The sequence below is a fragment of the Rhinolophus sinicus genome, linkage group LG18 (genome assembly GCF_036562045.2).
Source record: "Rhinolophus sinicus isolate RSC01 linkage group LG18, ASM3656204v1, whole genome shotgun sequence".
In the NCBI taxonomy this organism is placed as follows: domain Eukaryota; kingdom Metazoa; phylum Chordata; class Mammalia; order Chiroptera; family Rhinolophidae; genus Rhinolophus; species Rhinolophus sinicus.
Window position 1 is genome coordinate 15,702,150 of NC_133767.1, and position 21,782 is coordinate 15,723,931.

Below are 21,782 nucleotides of genomic sequence, written 5' to 3' on the forward strand. Positions count from 1 at the left end.
CCATGCCTCTTTCTGCTTCTAGAATCATGTCCTGATGGGTACACACTGGTAGCTCCAGAGTCCCTAGCACGGGCATGAGATGCTGCCAGGGCAACGAGCTCGTGGAGATGCCAGCTACCCATCTAGGCTGAGACTCTCCCCTTTGGGCAGTGACAGGTCACTGCCACCCTGGTGTCAAGCATACTCAGGCACTGCTTTGCAGCAGACAACCCATTCTCTCCAGAAGAACTGATTTGGAACTGGGGTTTCAGAAATTCATAGAACATGCGAGAGTCAATAGGATTCCCCCCACCGCCCCATCTTAGGAAAAATTTCAAACTACAGAGGGTTTCAAACAATTGGACAGTGAAACCCGTGAGCCCCCCGACCCCACCGGACTCGGAGGTTTGTCTTTCACTCTCCTGGCTTCGTCTCCCATCTGTTCATTCCTCATCATCGTGTTCAGTGCACCTCAAAATAAGTTGCAGACGTGAAAATCTCTCCATCAGCCCTAAAACTAGGATTCAGAATTCATTTGGGTTTGTCTGTCTGTCTGTCTGAGGAAGGAACTTATAAAGAATGGAATGTACAAACACTAAGCTGCCTCTGGTGAGTTTTGGCGGTTGCACCCACTGACCCCCTCCCCCACCAGGTACAGACGCAGTGTCACCCCAGCATCGCCCAGCCCACCTCCCCAGGCAGTGTAGTTCTGATTTTGGTTCAGTTTTCCTCGTTCTGGAACCTTCTATAAATGGAACCGTAGAGTACGAATCCTTGTCTAACGGATCTTTCACGTAGCATCGTGTTTCTGAGATTCAGCCCAGTGGGCATTAACAAGAATTTGTGCAATACAAAAATGAAGTGTTTCCTTTTGAAGGGCCTGGTTGGCAACCACCTGATACCTGTTCTGGGCTCTGGGTGACGCAGTGTGAGCAGCTGTTTCCACAGTAGAGGCCTGTTGAGTGAGTTTTTCGGAGAACTTGAAGCCCCATCTCCTCTGAGAGAACAAGAACTTAAGTGCGCTGTGCTCACCTGCATTTCTCACGTGGGGAAGAATTAGCTAGCACCCCTCAATTCAACCATCATGCTGCCAGCTGTGACAGACTGAGCCCACACAGGTTGACAGGAGGTGGTTTCATCTGGAACCCCTGTCACCTGCTTCTCCCCCTGGCTTCCTCCCTCACCGGGGGTAGATGGGGGCCGTGTCACCTGTACCTGTGACTCCCTGTGGCTTCTTCCCTCACCTGGAGCAGATAGTGGCTGTCTCCTGTACCTGTTCTGCATCTCCCCTTGGCTTCCTTCTTCACCTGGGGCAGACGGGGGCCATATCACCTGTACCTGTCCCATGTCTCCCTGTGATTCCTCCCTTATCTGGGGCAGACGGGCCAGAGTTAGCTCTGCATTGAAAACGCCCCATGCAGGTCCTCTGGCCTGAGGGCACCTCATCCATCCTGGTGAATGCTTCTCAGGGAAGAATGCGCAAAGCCATGATTTCAAATGCAAGCTTATTGAACGGAAGGAGGCCTGTCCAGAGCCCACTGGCAGTGTGTGCTCAGAGTGGGGCCTGTACCAGGTCTGCAGCACCCCGCACGGACAGGAGGTGGTCTGAATGCAGAGGGCTTAGTCGGGCCCTGGGGCACAGTCCCACCGCGGGCGGAAGCGCTCCTCGGCCATTCCATCTGTCCTGTGCTCAGGACTATTAAGGTGAACTGAGTTTGGTGGGATTCTTTCCACAGGGAATATCCAGCTGGTTAACATGGCCCTTTGTTCTCTTATTGTCACCATTTCAGGATGGGAGTCCCAGCTTCTGGAAACAGGGTTCCTGGGAATTTTCCTCTGCCCTCTTTGGACTCTGTCTCGACTGCCCAGGGAGACCCCCACGTCCCGGATCGTTCTGTGGGGCTTTCGGTGGCTGATTTTCAGAATCATGCTTGGAGCAGTAAGTACAACTTTTATTTGTAATATTTGGGGGGAAAGGTGCTAAAAACGAGTCACTCGCCTCTGTCCTCCCGTCAGGCCAGCCCGGCCAGCTGTGCCTCTTCTGCCTCTTTCTGTGAGGTCTAGAGGCCTATTTGTGAGCCCTGGAAACTTCACCGGCTCCTCTGGCCCTTTGCAGGACCGTGTTCTGTGGGGAACAGCCACGACTCCGTCTGTTCACACGGAGACTCATGGGGAAATGCCTCTCGGTCCTTTCTCACCAGCCCTTCTGGTGGTCTCTGGAATGTCTGAAAAATTCACATTGCTTGAAATCAGCAAAGAAGGACATGAGGTCACCTGTAATTCTCACCCAGAGAAAGCCATCCCGGCCTCCTTCCTGTCTCTCTGCCTGTTAGTCTTTTCTTTTGGTCGCCATGGGGTTTGGGGAGTGTGTTCCGCTGTTCCCTTTACTCCGTGTGGCCTGTCGGTGACAGCAGTGTGAGCTGTGCTTTGCCAGGTCCGGATGCTGCTCACCTGTGTCCTCCCCTCTATGGCTCTCTTGCCGGGCCCTGGAGACCAGGGATTCCTTAGCTTCTGGAACCTTTGGAAGGGCACCTCCGGCTTTTAATTTCACTAAGGTTTTTGGCCCCTTTTGACTTCCGGCTGTAGATGGAAAATTTGGCAGATTTCCCTCACTCTCTTTTCCCCTTCTCGCCCTTTGTAAATAAAATCATCATTGTTTTATTAAAATCATTATAAAATGTTAAGTTCGCTTACATCAGAGACCTTGTCATAGATGCGCTAAGTGTCTTTTTGCTTTAAGTGTTTCCTTGGGGGACAATCACAGACTTGCACGATTGTTGGGGGACAGGGCAGAGAACTTGCTCCATCCGTCGGGACTGCCTCGCTCAGGTCCCCTCCTGTCCAGGCGGCCCGTGGTCTCCGCTGCCCTGTGACCCGACACTGCAGCTGTCTGAGCCGCCTCAGGTCCTGCATCCCTGGTAGGAGGCCCCGCCCTCTCTTCCCGGGGCAGCGTCCACCTGTCCCATCACTGATTCAGGCAGGCCCACTGGTCCGCTCCCTTTTCTCCAGTGTAATTAGTAAATATTTTATGGTGAGGTCCTGAAACGTGATGCGGCCGTTCCATTCAGTGTACTCGTGTATTATTGTCTATAAGCGCGCACTCCCGCGTGCCCCCTGTTCAGCCTTCACAGCTCCGGGCGCTTTCACAGCTCTGGGGCTGGCGTTCACGTGATGCCCTCATTCCCCGTGTCTGTCCTGTTGCTCTGTGGCCCTCGCATCCTGACCAGTTGTTGTCACATGCCCTGAAGTCACCTCCTCCTCCTGGTGACCCTGCGAATGAGTGATGGCCATCAGGCCCTGCCCGGCTCCTGCACTCCTGCCCGTGGCTTCTTTTCTGGAGTCAGCCCCTCCTATATTCCATCTTCCTCTTTCCGTGCTACCTTCTATTTTTCCTGGTATTATTGTCTTTTCCAAAGAGCCCTGCCTTCTCATGATGTGCCCAACTGACAGCTTCAGTTTTCTCAGTTTTGCCTGCAGCGATGTTTCAGGCTTAATTTGTTCTAGGACTTGTTTGTCTTTCTAATGGTCTGGGGTATCCATAAAGCTCTCCTCCAACACCATATTTCAAATGAATAATTCCTTTCCTATCAGCCTTCTTCACTGTCCAGCTTTCGCATCCTTACATAGGAATTGACCAGTACTAGCTCTTAACTAGCTGCTGACGACATCTGCTGTGTGAAGGGGTGACATGCCAGAGCTCAAGTGGGACTGGAGTTTTCAGGGCGTGCACCTTGCTGGTGCCTTCTCACATATGCTTCAGATTCCCTCTTGGATATCAAAGCATCGTTCATCCTGCACGACGACCGTCTGTGGTTTGGTTAACTGCCACTCCTGTGGCTGGGTGGCTAGGGGCCCCCGGGGCGCTGGAATCAGCTGAATGCTGAGGGACAAGCTCTACTGGGGACAGCAGGCCTGGGGCTGGGGCCTGGTGCGACCGGCCGTGTCCACTTGTGTGGTGATGAACAGGCCCCCAGGGGCTGTGGCAATGCCCACCAGAGGGGTAGAGGGGTGTGTGGAAGCCTAGAGAGCACCCCGTTTGGAGCTGGTGTGGTTGGCAAGGTTCCCAACCTTGGCGGGTGTGAGTAACTATGGATACTGGGAAATGCCGTGTTGGGGTGATTGTGTGTCCAGCTTGCACAATGACGTGTAACACTTTCTCTAATTTTCCCATTTTGTTAGAAATGTAGTTGTTTTCATGAAACATTGAAATTATTCGTTGTCTGTAGTCACTACGCAGATATTCTTCGCAGGCATTGGTTCCTTGTCTATCTAGGACTTGAGTTTGGATTCTATTGTCAGCTGGCTTTAAAAAGGATAAAAATGTATGATACGTTTTAAAGGAGTTTATTGGGGTGGCAGCTTCGTTAGGTGGGACACGTACAGCGAGGGGCCCCCAGGGCAGGGGCAGCCAGGGCATGGGCCCTGGGTGGCAGAGCTGTCAGGTGGTTCTGTGCAAGGTTTGCGATGCCAAGAGTTGAACAAACCCCACCACGCCTGACAGAGTGCAGTGGATCATTAGCACATTCTAACGCGCCTTTTATGGCATTTTGATTGACTGTTAGCACCAGCTGGGTGAGAAATTATCAGGTGCACTAAAAGGTATAATTACTTGATTTAGTCTGTATGTTGGATATTATTAATCTTCCTTCAGTGGAAAGCAGAAAGTAGAGTTGACTTGACAAAAAAGAGTGCCAGCAGCAAGATGTCTCTCCCTCTGCGAGGTGAGAGAAATCACAGCAGACCTGGTGATACTAAACGGACCGTGAATGAAGCCCCGCGTCCATCCCCTGATCTGCCGCTACTGGGTCAGAACCAGTGCCACAGAGTCCCCGTCGAGGGTGACTGTTCTGAACCCTCAGAAACTGCTGTGGTTTTGTCGTCTGGCAGTGGTTCGAATGCCCCGAAGGATGGATGGGCTCTTGGGAGCGCGGCCTCAGAGGGCGTCCCGAAGCTGAGCAGTGAAGGTGCCCAAGAGGAGGAAAGGAAACCACACAGAAGGCCTGCTCTTCCCGGGCGCCTGAGATGGGGTCACTGCGGTCACCGTCCTCAGGGCTTCTGTGTACTGAACTGTTCTGAGCCTCTGTGGTACTGAGGGGTGGGGGAGCGGCCCAGCCTACCCGGCTGCCTGGAAACAGCTGGACACTGGACACGCAGCATGGTGCAGCTGTTTTCACGTAGGACAACAGACAATATGGGACGGGGGTCCAGAGGGGAACACATGAGGTGAGCACCCCGACCGCCTGGCTCTCTGTGAGGGAGACAGAGGGTAGGCAGAGCGGGGAGCCCTTGCCAACTGTTGGGAGTGGAAAATGATGGAAGGCTGTAGGGCTTCCCTCAGCTCCTAATCCTGCTGGAATTCTGGGGCAGCGTACAGAGACCAGGGATCTGTGCACAGAAGGAGTTCCAAGGACACAGCATCACTTCTGTTGCAAATCTTACAAAAATGCATTGCTCGAGTCTAATCATGAGAACAAAGCAGACAAACCCCCTCTGAGGGACATTCTTCAGAATTACTAACCAGAATTCTCAAGTATCAAAGTTATGAGACGCAATTAAAGACTGAGGAAATGTCAGCCTCAGGGAACACGACAATTAGTGTGGCACCCTGGATTGTCCCTGGTACAAAAAAGGACATTAGTGGGAAACCCGGTGAAATCCAAGTAAGGCTGGCAGTTTAATAGTATTGAATTAATAGCGACAGTTATGTACAAACTCCAGATTATTTGTGCAGCTTTTCTGAAATCGAAGAATTTTTCAAAATAAAAAGTTAAAGAGAAATAGTATGAGAAACTTTTATGCACATAACAGGCAACTCAAGGACATGGTTAAATTCCTTCAAAGACACGGATTACCACACTGACAAAGGAAAACAGGAATCTGAGTAGTTCTATAAATCGGAATCACTAACACAGACAAACAAAAAGCACCTTCCCACTGAGAAAACTCTGGGCCCAGAACCCTTTCCTGATGAGTTCTATACAATATTTAAGGAAGAAACTACATGAACCTATACACAGTTATTCAGAAAACAAGAGGGAATCTTTCCCAACTCATTTTCCTGAGTCTGGCAAAGACAAGGACATGTCAAGAAAAGGAGATTACAGAGCAAATTCTTCAAGAGCATGGACATGGAATTTTTTAATGAATTATTAGCAAGTGAATCTAGCAGTACATGAAAAGCATAACGCATCAAGACCTCGTGGTGTTTTCCCCAAAATGCAAGAATGGCTGGACGTGAATGAATTAATGTAATTCACCAAATACCAGATCAAGGGGAAAAGATATAAAATGATATGATCATCTTAACCAATGTAGGAAAAGCATTTGACAAAATTAAACAATTTTTTTAAATTCTCGGCAAAATGGAAACTGAAGGAAACGTCCTCAACCTGATAAAAGTATATAAACTACTTACAGCTAATACCGTACTTAACGGTGAAAGACTAAATGTTTTTTCCATAAGATCGGGAACAAGGCAGGGGTATCCACTCTCATCACATCTATTTAACAGTGTTTTGAAGATCTTAGCTTGTGCAATAAAGCAAGAAAAAGTAATAAAAGCCATGAAGATTGGGACAGAAGAAATAAAACCATCTGTATTCACAGATGAAAAAGTCTTACCTGTGGGAGATCATAAGGATCCTTAGAACCAATGAGTGAATTTAACCAGAGTGCAAGATTCATGGTCAGTATACAAAATAATATGTGTATATGCTAGCAAAATTTCAGAAAACGCAATTTTAAAATGTAGCAATAATATCCCAAACTATAAAATGCTTAGGAAATTTTAACAGAAGTGCAACACTTGTACACTGAAAGTTGCCAGACATTGCTGACAGAAATTAAAAAGACTTAGATAGATCATTTTGTGAATCCAAAGTCTCAGTATTGCTCAACTGTCAGTTGTCCCCAAATTGCGCTATAGATTTCATGCAACACCAAACAGAAACCTAGAAGGATTTCCTTTTCAGAAATGGGTGAACTGATGCTTAGATCTGTTTGGAAATGGATTCCATTCCTGGTCAGGACTCTTCCTGGTTTTCAGATGGCTGTCCTCTTGCTGTGTCCTCACCTGGTGGAGCGAGAAACTCTGGTGTCTCTTCTAATAAGTGCACAAATCCTGTCGGATCAGGGCCCCGCTCTTATGACCTCATCTAACCTTAGTCCAACTACAGACACACTGGGGGGTGGGTCAGGGCTTCAACGTGAGTTTTGGGAGGACGCAAACATTCTGTCCATAGCAGCAAGGATGTGAAAAAGCGGAACTCCCTTGCATTGCCCTCCTGTGGGTGTGTAAAATGGTACCAGCGTTTGGGGAAGCAGTTTGGCAGTTACTTACAAAGTTATAATAACTCCCACCCTACTACCCAGTATTTTTACTCCTTGCTATTTACCCAAGGAAAATGAAAACGTGTGCTCAAAAAGGCCTGCTACACAAACACAGCAGCGTTATCCACAAGCACCAAGCACTGAAAACCAAGCGCAGTCCATCGGCAGGAGGACACCCTGTGTTGAACCCCCCAAATGGAAACCGCTCAGCAATAAAGAGGAATGGATCCTGCTGCGTGACAGACGTGGGTGACCTCACAGATATGGTGCTGAGAGAAGCCAGACGTGAAGCACTGTGTACCCTGTGAGCCCGTGTGTGTGTGGAGAGCCAAGGAAGCAGTTGCCTCTGGAATTTGGGGTGGGAATGGATTGGGGTGCGTGGGGCATTGTGGGAACTTCCGAGTCAATGGAAGTGTCCTGTGTGTTGATGGGGCAAGGGTCCCACAAAGTATGTGTATCCGCAAAGCTTTTCAGCCACCAGCTTCAGAGGATGACATTAATTATTTTTTGAAACTTAACAAGAGGTTAGCAGCAGGGGGAGTCTCAGGGAAGTTGACCCATCCGCCAACATAGAGCTGAGACTTGTCTTTGTGGGCAGGGCTGGAGAGCCACAGACCCCACCCACCGAGCCATATTTTCCTCAGCATCTCTGCTGAGCGCCAGAGAAGAGCCATGTGCCTTCAAGCCCTGGAGAGACCATCCGCTCGGCCAGAGGCTGCAGCTTGAGACAGACAGGCCCACGGGACAGGGTTTCCTGCCCACCTTTCTGTGCGGACAGGGGGCCTGGGCTGTGCGGGGTGGGACGTCCCGTAGGTCCTCTCTTCTAGTTATTGGTGCCTGCTGACGTACAGGTGACGGGACAGACCCAGAACGTCACCACGTGGGCCTGGTGGAGGCAGGGTGGTCACCCCACGGTTGGCGTGATTCGGTTGGCACTGGAATTCAGCAGCGTCAGGAGCGTCTCCCTCGGTTCCCTCTGTGCAGCTCCCAGCAGCCTCCTTTGGAGCTTCAAGGATTTGCATCCCGAAGCCTGGCTGTAAGCAGCAGGGAGTCACCACATTCCCCCCAGAAGGGGAAGCAGCTCCCAACTCTCTGTCCTCCTCGCTCAGGTTTCTGGGGGCCCACGTGACCCCATTTGACTTCCTTCCTCAGAACAAACACACGGGCCTGCTCAGGACACCTACCTGTGCCTTCCCGTCGGAATGGGGAAAACACACGAGATGCTTCTTTGCAAGAGCTCGGGAACATTTCTCTGATTTTCAACTCAATTTTCAGCTCTCAATGCATGGATGTCAGTCATATAGAGTGTAGCATCTCTTTCCCTCGCAGATGTGGTAAATGGCATGGCCTCCAAGTCACTGTGTTTAAGGCAGTAGGTAGCCGCTAGGCTTTAAAAAAAAAAAAGAAAAGAGTTTTCACTTGGTTCTCCGTCTCAGTTTTTGTCAGGACAGAATATATGTGTGTGTGACTGAGTTTGTACCAGCCAATGTTTTCACCCCAGAGCATGTCAAACGCCTGTCACCGAGCCTTCTGCAGGTGACCCCCTCCCGCGCTCCTCATGCAGGAGCAGACGATGGCTTTTCCACACAGCGCTTGGAGCCGAGGCTGCCCTTGATTACGTTGTTCTGTGGCGGGCTGATGAACTGTGTGCGCTGAGGGTATAGGTCTCCCAAGGGCTAAGATTCTGGGAATCGAGCCAGTGCCCTTGTTGCTGGGAATTCTCAGGCCTGGACAGTATACCAACGTGAGGTTTCAATTTGACCCCCCGAGGATTGAGAAACCAAAGGCCCAAGGCTTCTGCACCCCCTTCCTTCCAGCCCTTTGGCCGTCTCCCATCTGGGGGCGCGAGCACCGGGCTTGGGATTTGGCGGCAGCAGCTGGGCAGGGCTCTTGGCTGTGTCTCCCTGTAGGAACCTGCTTGGGCATAAGCTTTACCTTGCAGAGAACGTGCAAACCTGACCAATGGCCGGTAAAATATGTGTCTAAACCCTCTTCAGCGTCATCAGAATAAGGAGCGTGGGTGTCAGGAACCTGATCCCTGACGAATTCCACTTCCGGGGATGTGTCTCTTGGCCACGGCTACTTCTGTTGCACTTAGTGTGTCAGCAAGGCTTTCGTCGTGTTTCTGTAGTTCCTCCAACATCTCGTACTATATTCCTCCTGATATTATTTTCATTATTGCTTCACATTGAAGAGTTAAGACTTCAGTACCCTAAGTTCTTATAGAGCAAACTCACCGCTAAAATCAGCAGTTTTCATCCGAGTTGAGTATTTGCTACGTTGGAGCATGTTGTATTTATGTGAAGGAAGTGGAGGGATACACCTGTCGACGTAAGAAACGTCCAAACCTGTAGAGAATTTTCATAAGAGTTTATTTGAGCCAAACTGGCGACAGTTGCTGGGGAGCAACATAAATGCTGTGGAGAAGGACAGTTTTGCAGTTTCTTTTATGCGTTTGAGATTAAGGAGGCTTGGGTTATAGGATAGTTAACGAGATTCTGTGCTCTCCTGAGGGTGGTTACTTATTTCAAAGGTGTGAGACCTGGACGCACTGAAACAATAGGCAGTGTTTGCTTAAGGCAAAGAGAAAACTTTTCCTAAAAAGTTGTATGCTTGGGGCATGACCCGCCAAGACCTGCCCAGTTAGGAATGTAAGATCAGAACACCCTGTGAGGTTACTTTCCATGGATTTTTGCCATCCACACAACATAAAAGGAGGAACAAGGCTGGGGACCTGGAGAATTCGGGAAGGAGCGAGAGCCTCTCAGAAGCTGACATGAGAATTGGCATTCCTGGCCATATGTTTGGTTTCAGTGGCCCCCAAGTAACTTGCAGGCTGCAGAAAGCGATGAGAAAATGCTGGTGCATTTTCGATATGGTTTCAAGTCCCTAGTCATTAATCAACAGAGGCTCGCCTGCTAAACACCTGTGCGTCTCCCGGCTCTGTGCTCAACGCCAGGCTGCAGCACCCACAGTGGGGCCTTCTGATGCTCCTTGTGTGCAGACTGTCCTACTGTCTTGTTAACACAAGGGGAAAAAAGCCACATCTGAAATGCAAAAAATACAGGCCCAGAGGGCTTCGAGTTTTCAGGTCAGAATTCAGCACAGCCGGGAGCCACAGCCAGGCTGTGATGGAAGCGCACCATAAGAAAACACTTTCCCTAATAACTGGCAATTGCATCGGAGATCCTGCCATGAAGAGTCACCTGGGATATTATGAAAGCTTTAGGTCAATAAATTCAACAATTTAGATGAAATGGACAAATTCCTTGACAAATGCAGCTTACCAAAACTGAGACAAAAAAGAAACAGGAAATCTAAGTGGCTCCATACCTGTTAAATCAGTTGAATTTGTAATCAAAAACCATTCCAGAAAGAGAAGTGTAGGCCCAGATGGCTTCACCAGGGAAATCTTTCAAACGTTTGAGGAGGAAATAATAGCAATCCTACACAAACTCTTTTGGAAAATAGCGGGGGAGGGAACACTTCCCAATTGTTTTATGTGACCAGTATAACAGTGATGCCAAACCCTGATGAGGATATCAGAAGAAGGAAAATAGAAACCAGTATCCCCCGTGAGCAAAGGCACAGAAACCCTTTGCAAAATGTGGGCAAATCGAATCCGGCCATAAAAAAAAGGCTTGGTTTATGTGAGGTGGTTTTAACATTTGAAAATCAATTAATGCAATTCACTATAGTAACAGAATAAAAATGAAGAACCATTCTGTCTTCTCAATAAATGAAAAAAAAAAAAGCACGTGAGGCAATTCAGCGCCCACTCATGACAATCTTAAACAGGAACTTCCTCACCTTGACAGAGGCATCTGTGCAGCCTCGGCTCACCGTGTTTTCTTCACCGTGAGAGGATGAGGCTTTCACGTGTGGTTAGAAACTGGCCCCGGTGTCCCTTCCTGGTTCTGCTCTTCATCATTGCCCTGGAAGTCTTAGTGCAATAAGACAAGAAAAATAAATGAAAAAACATCAAGACGGGGGCGGGGGGGGGAATGAAACAGGTATTCATAGATACGATTGTATATGTAGAAAACCCAGGGTAATCAAAAAGCAGCTACTTAAATGAGTACATGAATTTCACAAGGTTGCAGGATACAAGGACAATGTGAAAAATAACTACATACTTCATATAAAATAATCATTAGAAAATAAAACTGAAAATACATTCTGCAACTGCATCCAAAGCCCTCAAGTACCTCATAATCTAATTGAGGTCAAAAACATGTACGTGAAAACGGCAAAGTATTGTTGATACGCATTCAACAGGCCCACATAAAAGGAGAGATGTGCCATGTTTGTGGGTATCTAGCTTACACGTACCATGTCTATTTTACGCAAATTTTATAGAAATTCAAGGCAATTCCTGTCAAACTCCCAGCGGGCTTTTTTGAAGAAATGGACCCGTCAATTCTAAAATTTACATGGAAATACAGAGAATCTTGAAAAAGGAGAACAAAGCTGGAGGACTATACTTGCTGATTTTACAGCTAAGCTATGGCATTGATCTGAGCTAGGAAAACAGATCAGCAGAAGAGAGGAGAGTCCAGACACAGACCCAACGTCTACTGGCGATTGGTAGTAAACCAAGGTGCCAAGTCAGATCAATGGAAGAAGGAAAGTCATATTTTTTTTTTTTTTACAAATAGTGCTGAAACCATCGGTTATTTGTATAGAAAAATGACTGCAATTTCATGTGTTCCAAACTCTAATTTGAAATAGATCATGGACCTAAATGTAAAAGCAAAATCGTAAAGTTCTTAGAAGAAAATGGAAAAGAATATCTCCCCAAAACAAGTCCACACAGATACACTCAATTGATTTTCAACCAAGGCACTAAGTCAAAACAATGGGACAAGGAAAGTATTCTTTTTACAAAAATAAAAGCCAGAATCATAAAGTTTTTTGAACATAACATAGACAGTTACCTTGGGGTATACAGAGACCTCTTGGACAGGGCACAACAAAGCACTAACCATTAAAGAAAAACTATTGATAAATTGTACTTCATCGATACTAAAAATTTCTGTCATCACAAGACACCATGAAGAAAATGAATAGGCAAGCCAGAGACTGGGAAAAATATTTGCAGTGCAAAGGTCCACCCAAAAATTAATATCCTGAACGTGCAAATCACAATAGTAGGACATAGGACTTGAATGGACTTCACAAATGAAGCTAGAAGAGTGGAGACAAGTTCATGAAAATCTCTGAGACAGCTTTTAACTCACGCGAAGGGCCAGATCTAAAATACTGTCAGCACGCCATGCTGGCGAGTGTGCAGGCGACTGGAATTCCTAGTGGGGTTCATCACTAGTGAGGTGTAAGCTGGCCACACACATCCCTATCCGTAACTGCCAGACCCGGAGGAAACAACCAAACGCCCATCGGCAGGATGGATAAACTGTGATGGATTCACACTAGGGACCATGCTCAGCCGGGGAAGGGAACTGACTCCTGATGCAGCGACATGGACGAGCCCCGAAGCCTGCTGAGCACGACCCTTCCAAACGCAGAGCCAGAGCGCCCGGCACCCAAGTCGGTCTGTGTGAGATCCTAGAGCAGGCAGAGCGGGGCCTGGCCACAGCTTCCTGTCAAGGGGGCCATGGAATTGTTTGGAAAGGGGTCCCAGAGAGTGTTCCATAGGGCGGAAATCTGTGTCCTGTTTTAAGCACTGGATACCTGATTGTATACAGTCGTCAGAACGCACTGAACTGAACACTTAGGATGTGTGTTTTGTTTTATGTAAACCAAAACTCAGCCCTCGGACTTAAAGAGTATGTCATGAGTTTGCTTTGCACTTACAGTGATCGCTGTGAGATGCAGCCCCATAAATTCCACACACCTTGGGGATAACGGCAGAGTCGGTCAGAACTGATGTTTGGAGAGCCTTGCGGTCCCCCAGTCCTTGGGCACCCCCCGCCTCCACCCCAGAGAGCAAGAGCAGCTGTGCAGACCGCTGACCCTCTCGACAGGAGCCATGTTTGCGATGCAGCCGGGAGCCAGCCCTGCACAAGTTTCTGCTGGGACTCGGTGAGGCTCTGACACCTGCTGGCAGAGTGGCAGGGAGTGCACGCCCACCCGAGTGTGTTTCAGAGCACAGCTGCTTGCTGCTGCAGTGTGCAGGCCACACCTGGCTCTCAGGCTGGCCACCGGCGCTGCGTCTCCCACTCTGAGGCTCAGGCACCTGTCTGATGGGAAGGAGGGGTTTCCCGGCCGAGATGAGGCTTTGGCCAAGCAGCTCAGCAAGGCTGCACTTGGATCTCGGCTCGTCCTCGTGGAGGCCCGGGGCCTACGTGGAGGGGGTGAACGCGAGTGACTGGAAGAGCTGTTTCCTTGTTAGCGTGCCCCACTCGTGCACATCCCAGAGACGCTCCGGCCCCGAGGAGCACTGAGCAGTTAGCAAAGAAGAGCGAGGAGCTCAGTCACCAAGGGACACGAGACTGTGAAGTCAGGGGCTCTTTCTTGGAGTCAGATCGCCTCCAGTAAAATCGCATTACGTGTAATGAAATAAATGTTGGAATTCAGCATGCTCCATGAAGACCCAAATCAAACGGATGTCATTGTCATTTCCTTGACAAGCCTGCCCCATCCTGGGATCCCCACTCTGCAAGAAGAGCAATTATCCTAATTTGTTTTATTGCATTAGCGTGGGCAGAGATGAAGAAAGGGGCTTTCTTCCTTCCTGCAGGAGCGTCGGGGAGGCCAGGCCTCGGACTCCAGCCCCGGGGGCGGCATGGGAATTTCTGGAAACCGATGTCTGCAGTGCTCTGACCTCTGGCCCCCAGCTGCAGCCCCCCACCCGTGCAGGCTCCCAGGCTTGGCTGTTCAGCACCCTGTTTGTGCCTCTATTTCCAGCCGCTCGTCTCAGAACCACCATGACAGGGAGACGGCCATTCCCCATAGCCTCGCAAGGCAGCAAATCCTAAAGACTTCCAAGGACCTGTGACAGTCCCTTCCACCCGCTCGGGGCAGCCCTGCTTCAAAATCTGTCACAGGCAGGTATTGCCATAGTAATTTTCAAATCGAGGATTTGGAGAGAAGGCAAAATAAAACTCCACAAAAAAATGACATTAGTAAAAGCACAAGTTTCAGCCCAAATGATGTCCCATAATTTACTGGTACTTACTATATGCACACTTGCTAGCCATTGGTGGCTTCACATGGTACATTTCTATTCCATCACACCTTGGGGTCAAAAAGTGTTGACACCACCAAACTGACGCTGGAAAGTAACAGGACCAGATGGTGATACTGGCTTGGCTGGGGCCCTTCAGATATGGAGACGGGTCGGTCGTCGTGCTTGCTATTGTAACGTAGAATGCTAAACAGTGAACCACAAATGCAGCAGTCACCATGTGCCCTGCGACATGGGGTCCCCCGCTACCTGCTCAAGGAGTACATGGGGTCCCCTGCCACCTGCCCAAGGAGCACATGGGATCCCATGGGCCCAGCTCAGCTCCTAGAGGAGAAAAGTGGTGTGTGTCCAAGATGAGCACTGCAGACGGCTCTCCACGGTGTGCGGTGCCCTTCCCATGGCATCCATGGCCATCGCCCCTCGCCCGGCTGCAGGTCTCAGTTGCCCCAGAATGTTCCAGCACCCTGGCACTCACCCGTTCCCAAGCAGAGAGCAGGAGTTATATGGACAGCTGTGGGTCACTCAGCTCTTTCTGGGTCTGGCCTCTCCTGGCCTGTCTGTGCCATTTTTTCAGAATTAATTTTGGGCTGAAAAAGGCTCAAAGAAGGCTTTGTTCCTTTGACACTTACTCTGGAAGGAAAAAAAAAATCCGTGGAAAATCTGACATCTGCATTGTAGGGAGAAATCAGTAGATGGGAAGAATATAATTATCCTCTGCTCCTGAAAGAATGTCTCAGATTTTTAAGTGTCTCATATCAGCTTAGAATTTGAATGACATTTTAATTATTTTGTTTTTTTCTTCTGCGCCTGGTTTGAATCTCCAAAGAGTACCGCTCTCGGATTCTGAAGGGATGCAGGCAGTGGGGCCACACTCACGGGGGAGCCCCGCGTGGCCGCGTGGCTGAGGTTTTCTGCAGCACAAGGGGCACGTTTTCATCAGAAACCAACGCTTCTTCCATTGGCCGGATGGGCTTGCTCAGATCTGGGTCATCAGGAGATGTTTGACTTTTCTGAACCCTGGTTTTCACACAAACATGAATGTGTGGATGGCCAAGTTCACACTGGAAGTTGTCTCCCTGGCACTTGGTGATCTAAGCAAACCCAGTTTCCAGAAAGACGTGACTCTACTTTTCCAAGTGATCCCGTCAGGATTCTGTACACTTGGAGCACAGCTCCACATCGGGGCCGCAGCTCCAATGATGGGGCGGCAGGTACGGCTGAGGGCCCGTGGGCTCGGCCCCACCGAGGTGTGAGACCACCGAGAGGGAGGTGGCTACTGAAGCAGGAAGTGGCTTCTCTAGAACCAGCTTCAGAATAGCCTTTGGGCCTTCATGGTGCTGAGAGAATTGCGTACTGGGCCCTTGGGGCGCATTGGTAAGCCACTGCTTGGTGCGTGTTTAGCTCCATCTAACCCGGGCGCACCGACCTCTGTCATTCCCTCTTACTATAGCGGCCGTGTGGCCTCCACGTGTCACTCCACAGTTCTCCTCCCGGCTCCTTTGGGTATCACTGCATCTGTGCCTCCCACCAGGGGCGCAGGTCTTGGCTGCTCCCCACCCCACACCCATTCCAATCCTGTGGGCTCCATGTTCCAGATGTGTCTGGAACTGGGCACATCTCCCCCTCCTGGATGGTCATTCTGCCTTCCTGGCATGTGGCCACTAGAGGACCCGTCAGCTCACACTGTCCCATCTCTGACTCAGAGCCCTCAGCCGCCTCGAAGTCTTTCCCATGCAGAAAGGTCAGTTTAACATGTCAGCCTGGCTGGGCCACTGCCAAACACGGACCTCGGTGTTGCAGTAAGGCTATTTCGCAGAGGTGATTGAAGTTCACGCTCAGTTGACTTTAGTGAGGAAGACTGTCCTGGACAACCTGGGTGGGTGGGTGTGTGGTGGATGGATGATGGATGGGTGGATGCATGATGGATGGATGATGGATGGATGGTGGATGCGTGGGTGGATGGATGGATGGATGATGGATAATGGATGGATAGATGGATGGATGGATGGATGGATGGGTGGATGGATAGGGAATGGATGGGTGCATGGATGGGTGGGTGGATGCATGGATAGATGAAACTGATGTAGTTGTAGCTGCAGAAGCCACCATCACAAGAGAAAGCGAAGCTGCATTCCAGAGTTGTTTATCAGTGCAGTTTCTTTCTCATCCAGCTATTATGTAAGAGACAAATTGGAACTGAATCTCAAGCAGTGTTTTTATTCCTGGTAGGAGAACAGTTGGTTTCTAACGTGTGAAGGAATCGCGTGGAGAGAAAGTGGATGGGGGGGAGGGGACGCATCTGAGCTGACGGTCCTCCCTGTGACTGCAGACCAGCCATGCTGTGGACATTCCACGGCATCCTAGAAGTTGTGCAGGGTTTCGGGGGAGCCGACTGTGTCAGGGCAGCCGGCCTGCGCCAAGAAGCTTGCCCACAGGCTGTTAGAAAGAGCCCCCTCTCTCTGCAGCTACTTTCCCAGTAGACCAGGCAGCAAAGCATCTCCCTAGAGACACTCAGGCCTGAGCGCCAGCAGTTGCCTGGGTGTTGTGAAATGGCAGTGACCATCCCAGGGGGTTCTCTCCAGCCCACCGGGGCTGCTGAACGGTGCATCACCGCAGCTCTTTTGATGTCCCTTTCACGTCCTCCTGGCTATACAAGTATAAGTAAGGTTGGGTGCACAGAGCTTTGCAAATTGGCCTTTTTAAAGCCTCACAATTGCAGTTCTGTGGTGATGCTCAAAGTCTAAAAACTGAGTTTTAAAGAAAGTGCAGAAGGAACTGACTTTGTAACAAGGAAACCAGTGTTTCTTTTTACCTGTAGCATTTGCTGACTTCTCGTCATTAAAGCCCCGCATGTACCTTTGTGAAGCTTGGTTTAAATCTTACTCTTGATGTCACTTCAGGCATAAGATAAAATCCTTGCTCCCTTAAAGTTCCTTTCAGTGCAGGTTCTGCTCCCAGCAGCGGGTCCCCGGTCCCCAGGGGTCTTTGTCGTTCTGGGGAAGTGGTTCACGTTGCTTCTTCTCTGTCTTGTCTTGGCAGGGCCTGATCAAGATCCGGGGGGACCAGTGCTGGTGGGACCTCACTTGCATGGATTTCCACTACGAGGTGAGCAGCGCAGCGACACGCTGATTCTATGATGTACCCTTCAGCTCGTGTGGACCCCACTCCTGCTTCCTTTCTCTGGGAGGCAGGGTGTCCCACTCCTTGGGGCTGGCAGAATAGGACATCTGGCCAGCTCGGTTGTGGGTCCAGGGGTTCATTCTGGTTATGGGTCCCTCTGCTGCTGGCCACAGTCCTGCTCGGGCCCTGGACATCAGGCCAGGCACCCGCCCTCCTGGAGTCTGAGCTGCCCCTTTTTACCCCCAGGGTGGGTACTGAGTGGGGGCTGCTCTGCCCTGTACCCAGCCCCCAGCCATGGCAGACATGGGTGCAGGCGTGTCTCAGCTCCCTGGGGGCAGGCGTGCCAGTCCACTGTGTTGGGACCCCCAAGGCCCCCTCCCCGCCCCAGCTGGGGCTTTGGGCATGCTCCCCTGACTCCAGGGCCAAGCCCAGGTCTGAGCCCCTCCAGATATTCCTGCCCCCTGACTGCTGGCCTATTTTGAGGGACTGGGACTGCATTTCCCTGTGAATGAATCTGAGGGCATTTGGCACTGAAACATCATTCGTCTTCTCAGTAATGTTGGCTCATCCCACGTCCAGAGCGTGTGCCAGTCGGGTACCCGTTCCCCTTGGGCTCCTGCCACTCTTAGCAGCGCAAACCTCAACACGCCTAGAGTGCCACCCGTCAGCCTGGGTGTTTTCTCCTGTGTCCTTCACTTGTTCCTTATGGCTCTAGTCGAATATGGGGAAAGTGGTATTTATCTGCTCTTCTTCTGAAAGGCGGCTGCGACCGTCACACGCCTGCTGTGGCTTTCAGTCCTGAGTGTGTGCAGTGCTAGACGTCACCTCTGTCCTGGGCTAACGCCCTCTCACTGCTGCGCCTGTGTGTGTTCCGGGCTGTCATCTGTTATGCAGCCCAGGGCAGGGGTATTGCCTGTGTGCTGCGTCTATGGGAGGTCAGACTTTATCTTTAGGGCCCCCAGACCCCCCCACGTCCCACCTAATGTGCCTGGGTCCCACGAGGCCCTCCCTTGGTCCTAGGGCCTCCTCTCCACAAAGTGCAGGAGAAGACCTGTCTCCTGCTCAGCGAGAGGAGGGTGTGGGGCCCCACGCTGGTCCCGGGCTTCCTGCCCGCCCCCTTGGCCACCACTGCCCCAATGTGTGAGGACTACGTGTGCCCCCGAAGGGTGTCAGAGCCCCCCGAAGGGTGAACAGACAGCACCCATCCGTCCCTGTGGTGCGAATGCCTTTGATGTGCATGCGGCTCTTGGGCCAGGACGGAGGCAGCCTCGGGACTCCTGTGTTAGGACAACAGAAGGAGCGTTGGCAGGTGGAGGGCAGGGCTGGGGGAGCGTCCCCAGAAATTCATGGAGTTTGGCGCACACCACGGCGGGGCTCTGCCTCCCCACAGCCTGCTCAGGATTCGGGCAGGCAGTGGGCGTGTGGCCACATGGGAACCACGCTCTGGGGACGGGCCAGCAGGCCAGGGCATCGACGTGTGTGAGGGCCACTTGGAATCCACGTTCTAGGACAAGCCACGCTGAGGCTCATCGAGAACCAGGCCTGTGATCACCTGGGACCCGTGGCTGAGCCGAGCGGTGCCGTGAGGGCCTGGTGGCCCAGGGAGCTGTCACAGAGAGCTCAGCCCACGGCATCCAGGTCAGGAGGTCGGGCCCTTTGCAGGGACAGAACCCCTAACTCTGTGCCCACAGAAGCCTTTCCTCAGCGGAATCTTTTGTCAGCACCCACTTCGTAAGCCGGGATGGAGTGAGGGCACCGACTCATGTCACATTAGGGTCTGGGACCTCACACCCTCCCCCCTCCACTTACCCCTCCTTCACTGACTGCAGACTGATTCATCCCTTTGAGGCTGTCTGTGCCCCTGGGACAAGCGTGGGGGGCCCACACACTGTTCAGTAGGAGAGGCCCTCACCTGCCATGCAGCTGTGGCGGGACCGGCCCGTGCGCCCACGGTGGCCCCTTGTGTTTCTGTCTACTCATAACGAAGAGGTGGGCGTTGGTGAGGTCAGTCCGTCCAATCAGAAGAAACTCCGGACAAACATCTTCGAGTGCAAGCTGTCAGTCACGGCGAGAGCAAAGGCAGGAGCCTCCATGTGACACCCCACCACTGTGACGCCCCTGCAGAGCTGGTGATGGCCAGATTGGCAGCCACACAAAGCCAGCGTCACTGAATGACGTTCTGCAAGCCTCTTGCCGCGAGCTGACGGGCTCTGCTGCAGCCCTCAGTGAGGCCATCCTCAGGAAACGCCCACTACGTTTAGTCAGACGCTAAAGGAAGAAAAGGAAACACAGCTTACCTGCTAGCAGCTTGATGTCTCATCCAGTTATTTTTAAAATATGCGACGCTCCACTTGGAACAGCAAGAAAATGCCCTTCGCGGCAAACTGGCGTTCCTGTGCAGATCGCTGGGCTCTGTTCAGATCAATCAAATTCGGACCTTTTAGCTCTGGAATATTTTGATTACACAAATGTATTCCTTAAATCCCTTTGTACTGGAAATCGCTCGCATAAAACAGCCTTCACCCTACGGCTTGGTGACTCCCCCCTTTTGGTCTCGGAGCTGTCCGGTGTCCTAGCCTGGCTGGGTCCCCCCTGCAGGTCCCCCTCCCCGGGGTCCCTCTGTGCCTGAACCTGGGGCAGATCTTCTTCCTCTGTTTCTCCCCACCCCCAGGGGTACATGAGTGAGTTCACACAAGTTTCCACAGTTGTTTTGCTCCCGAGTCCTGCGCGCAGAGCTGACCTTGGATCCAGGGATGCAAATCACGTTCCACTCCTATTATTTGTAAAGTCCCACAGCCTCCGCGCATCAAAGAGGCCTTTGTGTTGTGTCAGTGGAGTTTTTAAGCCTGAGTTGCAAGCCCCACGGTAGGAAGAGCTGACTCACAGGGCACCGGGATCCATCCCGGAGTCTTGATGTTGGAGCAGAAGCTTTCGAGCATGACGAGAGCATTGTCACTAGGGGCGCTCCCTGCCCGATGGCCGTCCAGCTGCACGTGAGGTGGTCCACGCGAGGTGCTGCCACGTGGGGCTCACCCCCAGGGGTCAGCTGAGCCACCGCAAGGCAACCGAGACACATTCCCTGTGACTCTGCTCTCTCACGGGGAACTGGTTGAGTGTGAAGGCAGCTCCCACTGGCATTTCTAGGAGAAGCTTTTCCTTTATCTTGGGATCAGGAAGGTCACTGCCTGCCTAGGAGCCGTCTTTACATATGTCAAGGTAGAAGATGGTCCCTCGTCGCAGCATCTCTCAACTCACGATGGGGTTGCTATGGCAACCTGCCCCTGGATACTGTTCATCCCTCCCAAAGCTGTGGTTCTTCTAGTACACTGACCCTGGGACCAGGCCAGGCCCTCCTTCCCAGGTGCCAATGACCTCGGCAGCCACACCAAGGTGCTTGTGTGGGTGACCAAGTAGGGCCGAGCCCCAGGGACAGGCCCAACTGCCCAGGATGGCAGTGCCAATGGGAGGCTTCCAGCACCCACCTTGCCTCCCAGGCTGCCAGCTGCCCTCCTGGTACTGGGCATTTTCAAGGGGGGCTGCTCACTAAACAGTAGCTAAACCTCTCGGTGAGCTGCAGTGATCCGCCTGCGAACGCTGGCCCAGCCCAGCCGCCTGTGACCTACGTGTTTCAGCGTGAGTAGGCCGTGCCCGGGCATAATCGCCTGCCCCACCAACCCCACAGCCAAGCGCAGCCGAACCTTCCTCCTGCGTTCCAGACCTGCCCCCAGCATGGTGGCTTCTGTTTGTGTCCTGGGCCACTGGGTCCTACTTTTAATTGCGACCTGGGACCTGGGCAACCAGCTGTTCTGTACTGTAATTGGATGGGGGTCACTGAGCACCCTTAGATACAGGAGTCTGCCAATCTGGAAATAATTTGAATCAAGGTTGACGTTACCGTGAAAGCTGTAAATGTTAACTCGATAGAAGTTGTGACTGAGTTACCTCCAGTAGGGTGGCAGTTGTGGCTTATTTGCTTAGTCCACTGGCAGTTTTATGGATTTTGTAAGAAGGTGTTTTATGTGTGTACTGGGGACGGGCTGGGGAGGGGTGGTGCTGGCCTGGAGAATGTCACGGCCTGCAGGGGGACGTGGCCTGGCGGGGTGACTGACCGCAGGGTGGTTTTGCTGGGGCCCACACCCTGGGAACACCCAGAAGGGCCAGCCCCACCAGACCAAGGCTGGGACCATGAAAGGTGGGGGTGTAGCCT

General features: G+C 51.4%; 1 protein-coding gene and 1 long non-coding RNA gene across 2 annotated transcripts in view; one reads left to right on the top strand and one right to left on the bottom strand.

The window, feature by feature from the left end:
* The window catches only part of LMF1 (lipase maturation factor 1), a 107,904-nt gene that overhangs the window by 50,752 nt on the left and 35,370 nt on the right, over positions 1-21,782 (top strand). The window contains exons 3-4 of the mRNA XM_074323090.1: positions 1,770-1,918; positions 17,495-17,560. Of these exons, the coding sequence (XP_074179191.1) occupies positions 1,907-1,918; positions 17,495-17,560 (78 nt within the window). The 5' untranslated portion in view covers positions 1,770-1,906. The remainder of the gene's footprint in view (positions 1-1,769; positions 1,919-17,494; positions 17,561-21,782) is intronic.
* On the bottom strand, positions 6,839-20,369 carry LOC141569504 (uncharacterized). Its single transcript, XR_012493219.1, has 3 exons — positions 19,873-20,369; positions 11,119-11,251; positions 6,839-8,696 (listed from the first exon to the last, which is right to left on the bottom strand). It is a non-coding gene; the product is annotated as an uncharacterized LOC141569504 (long non-coding RNA).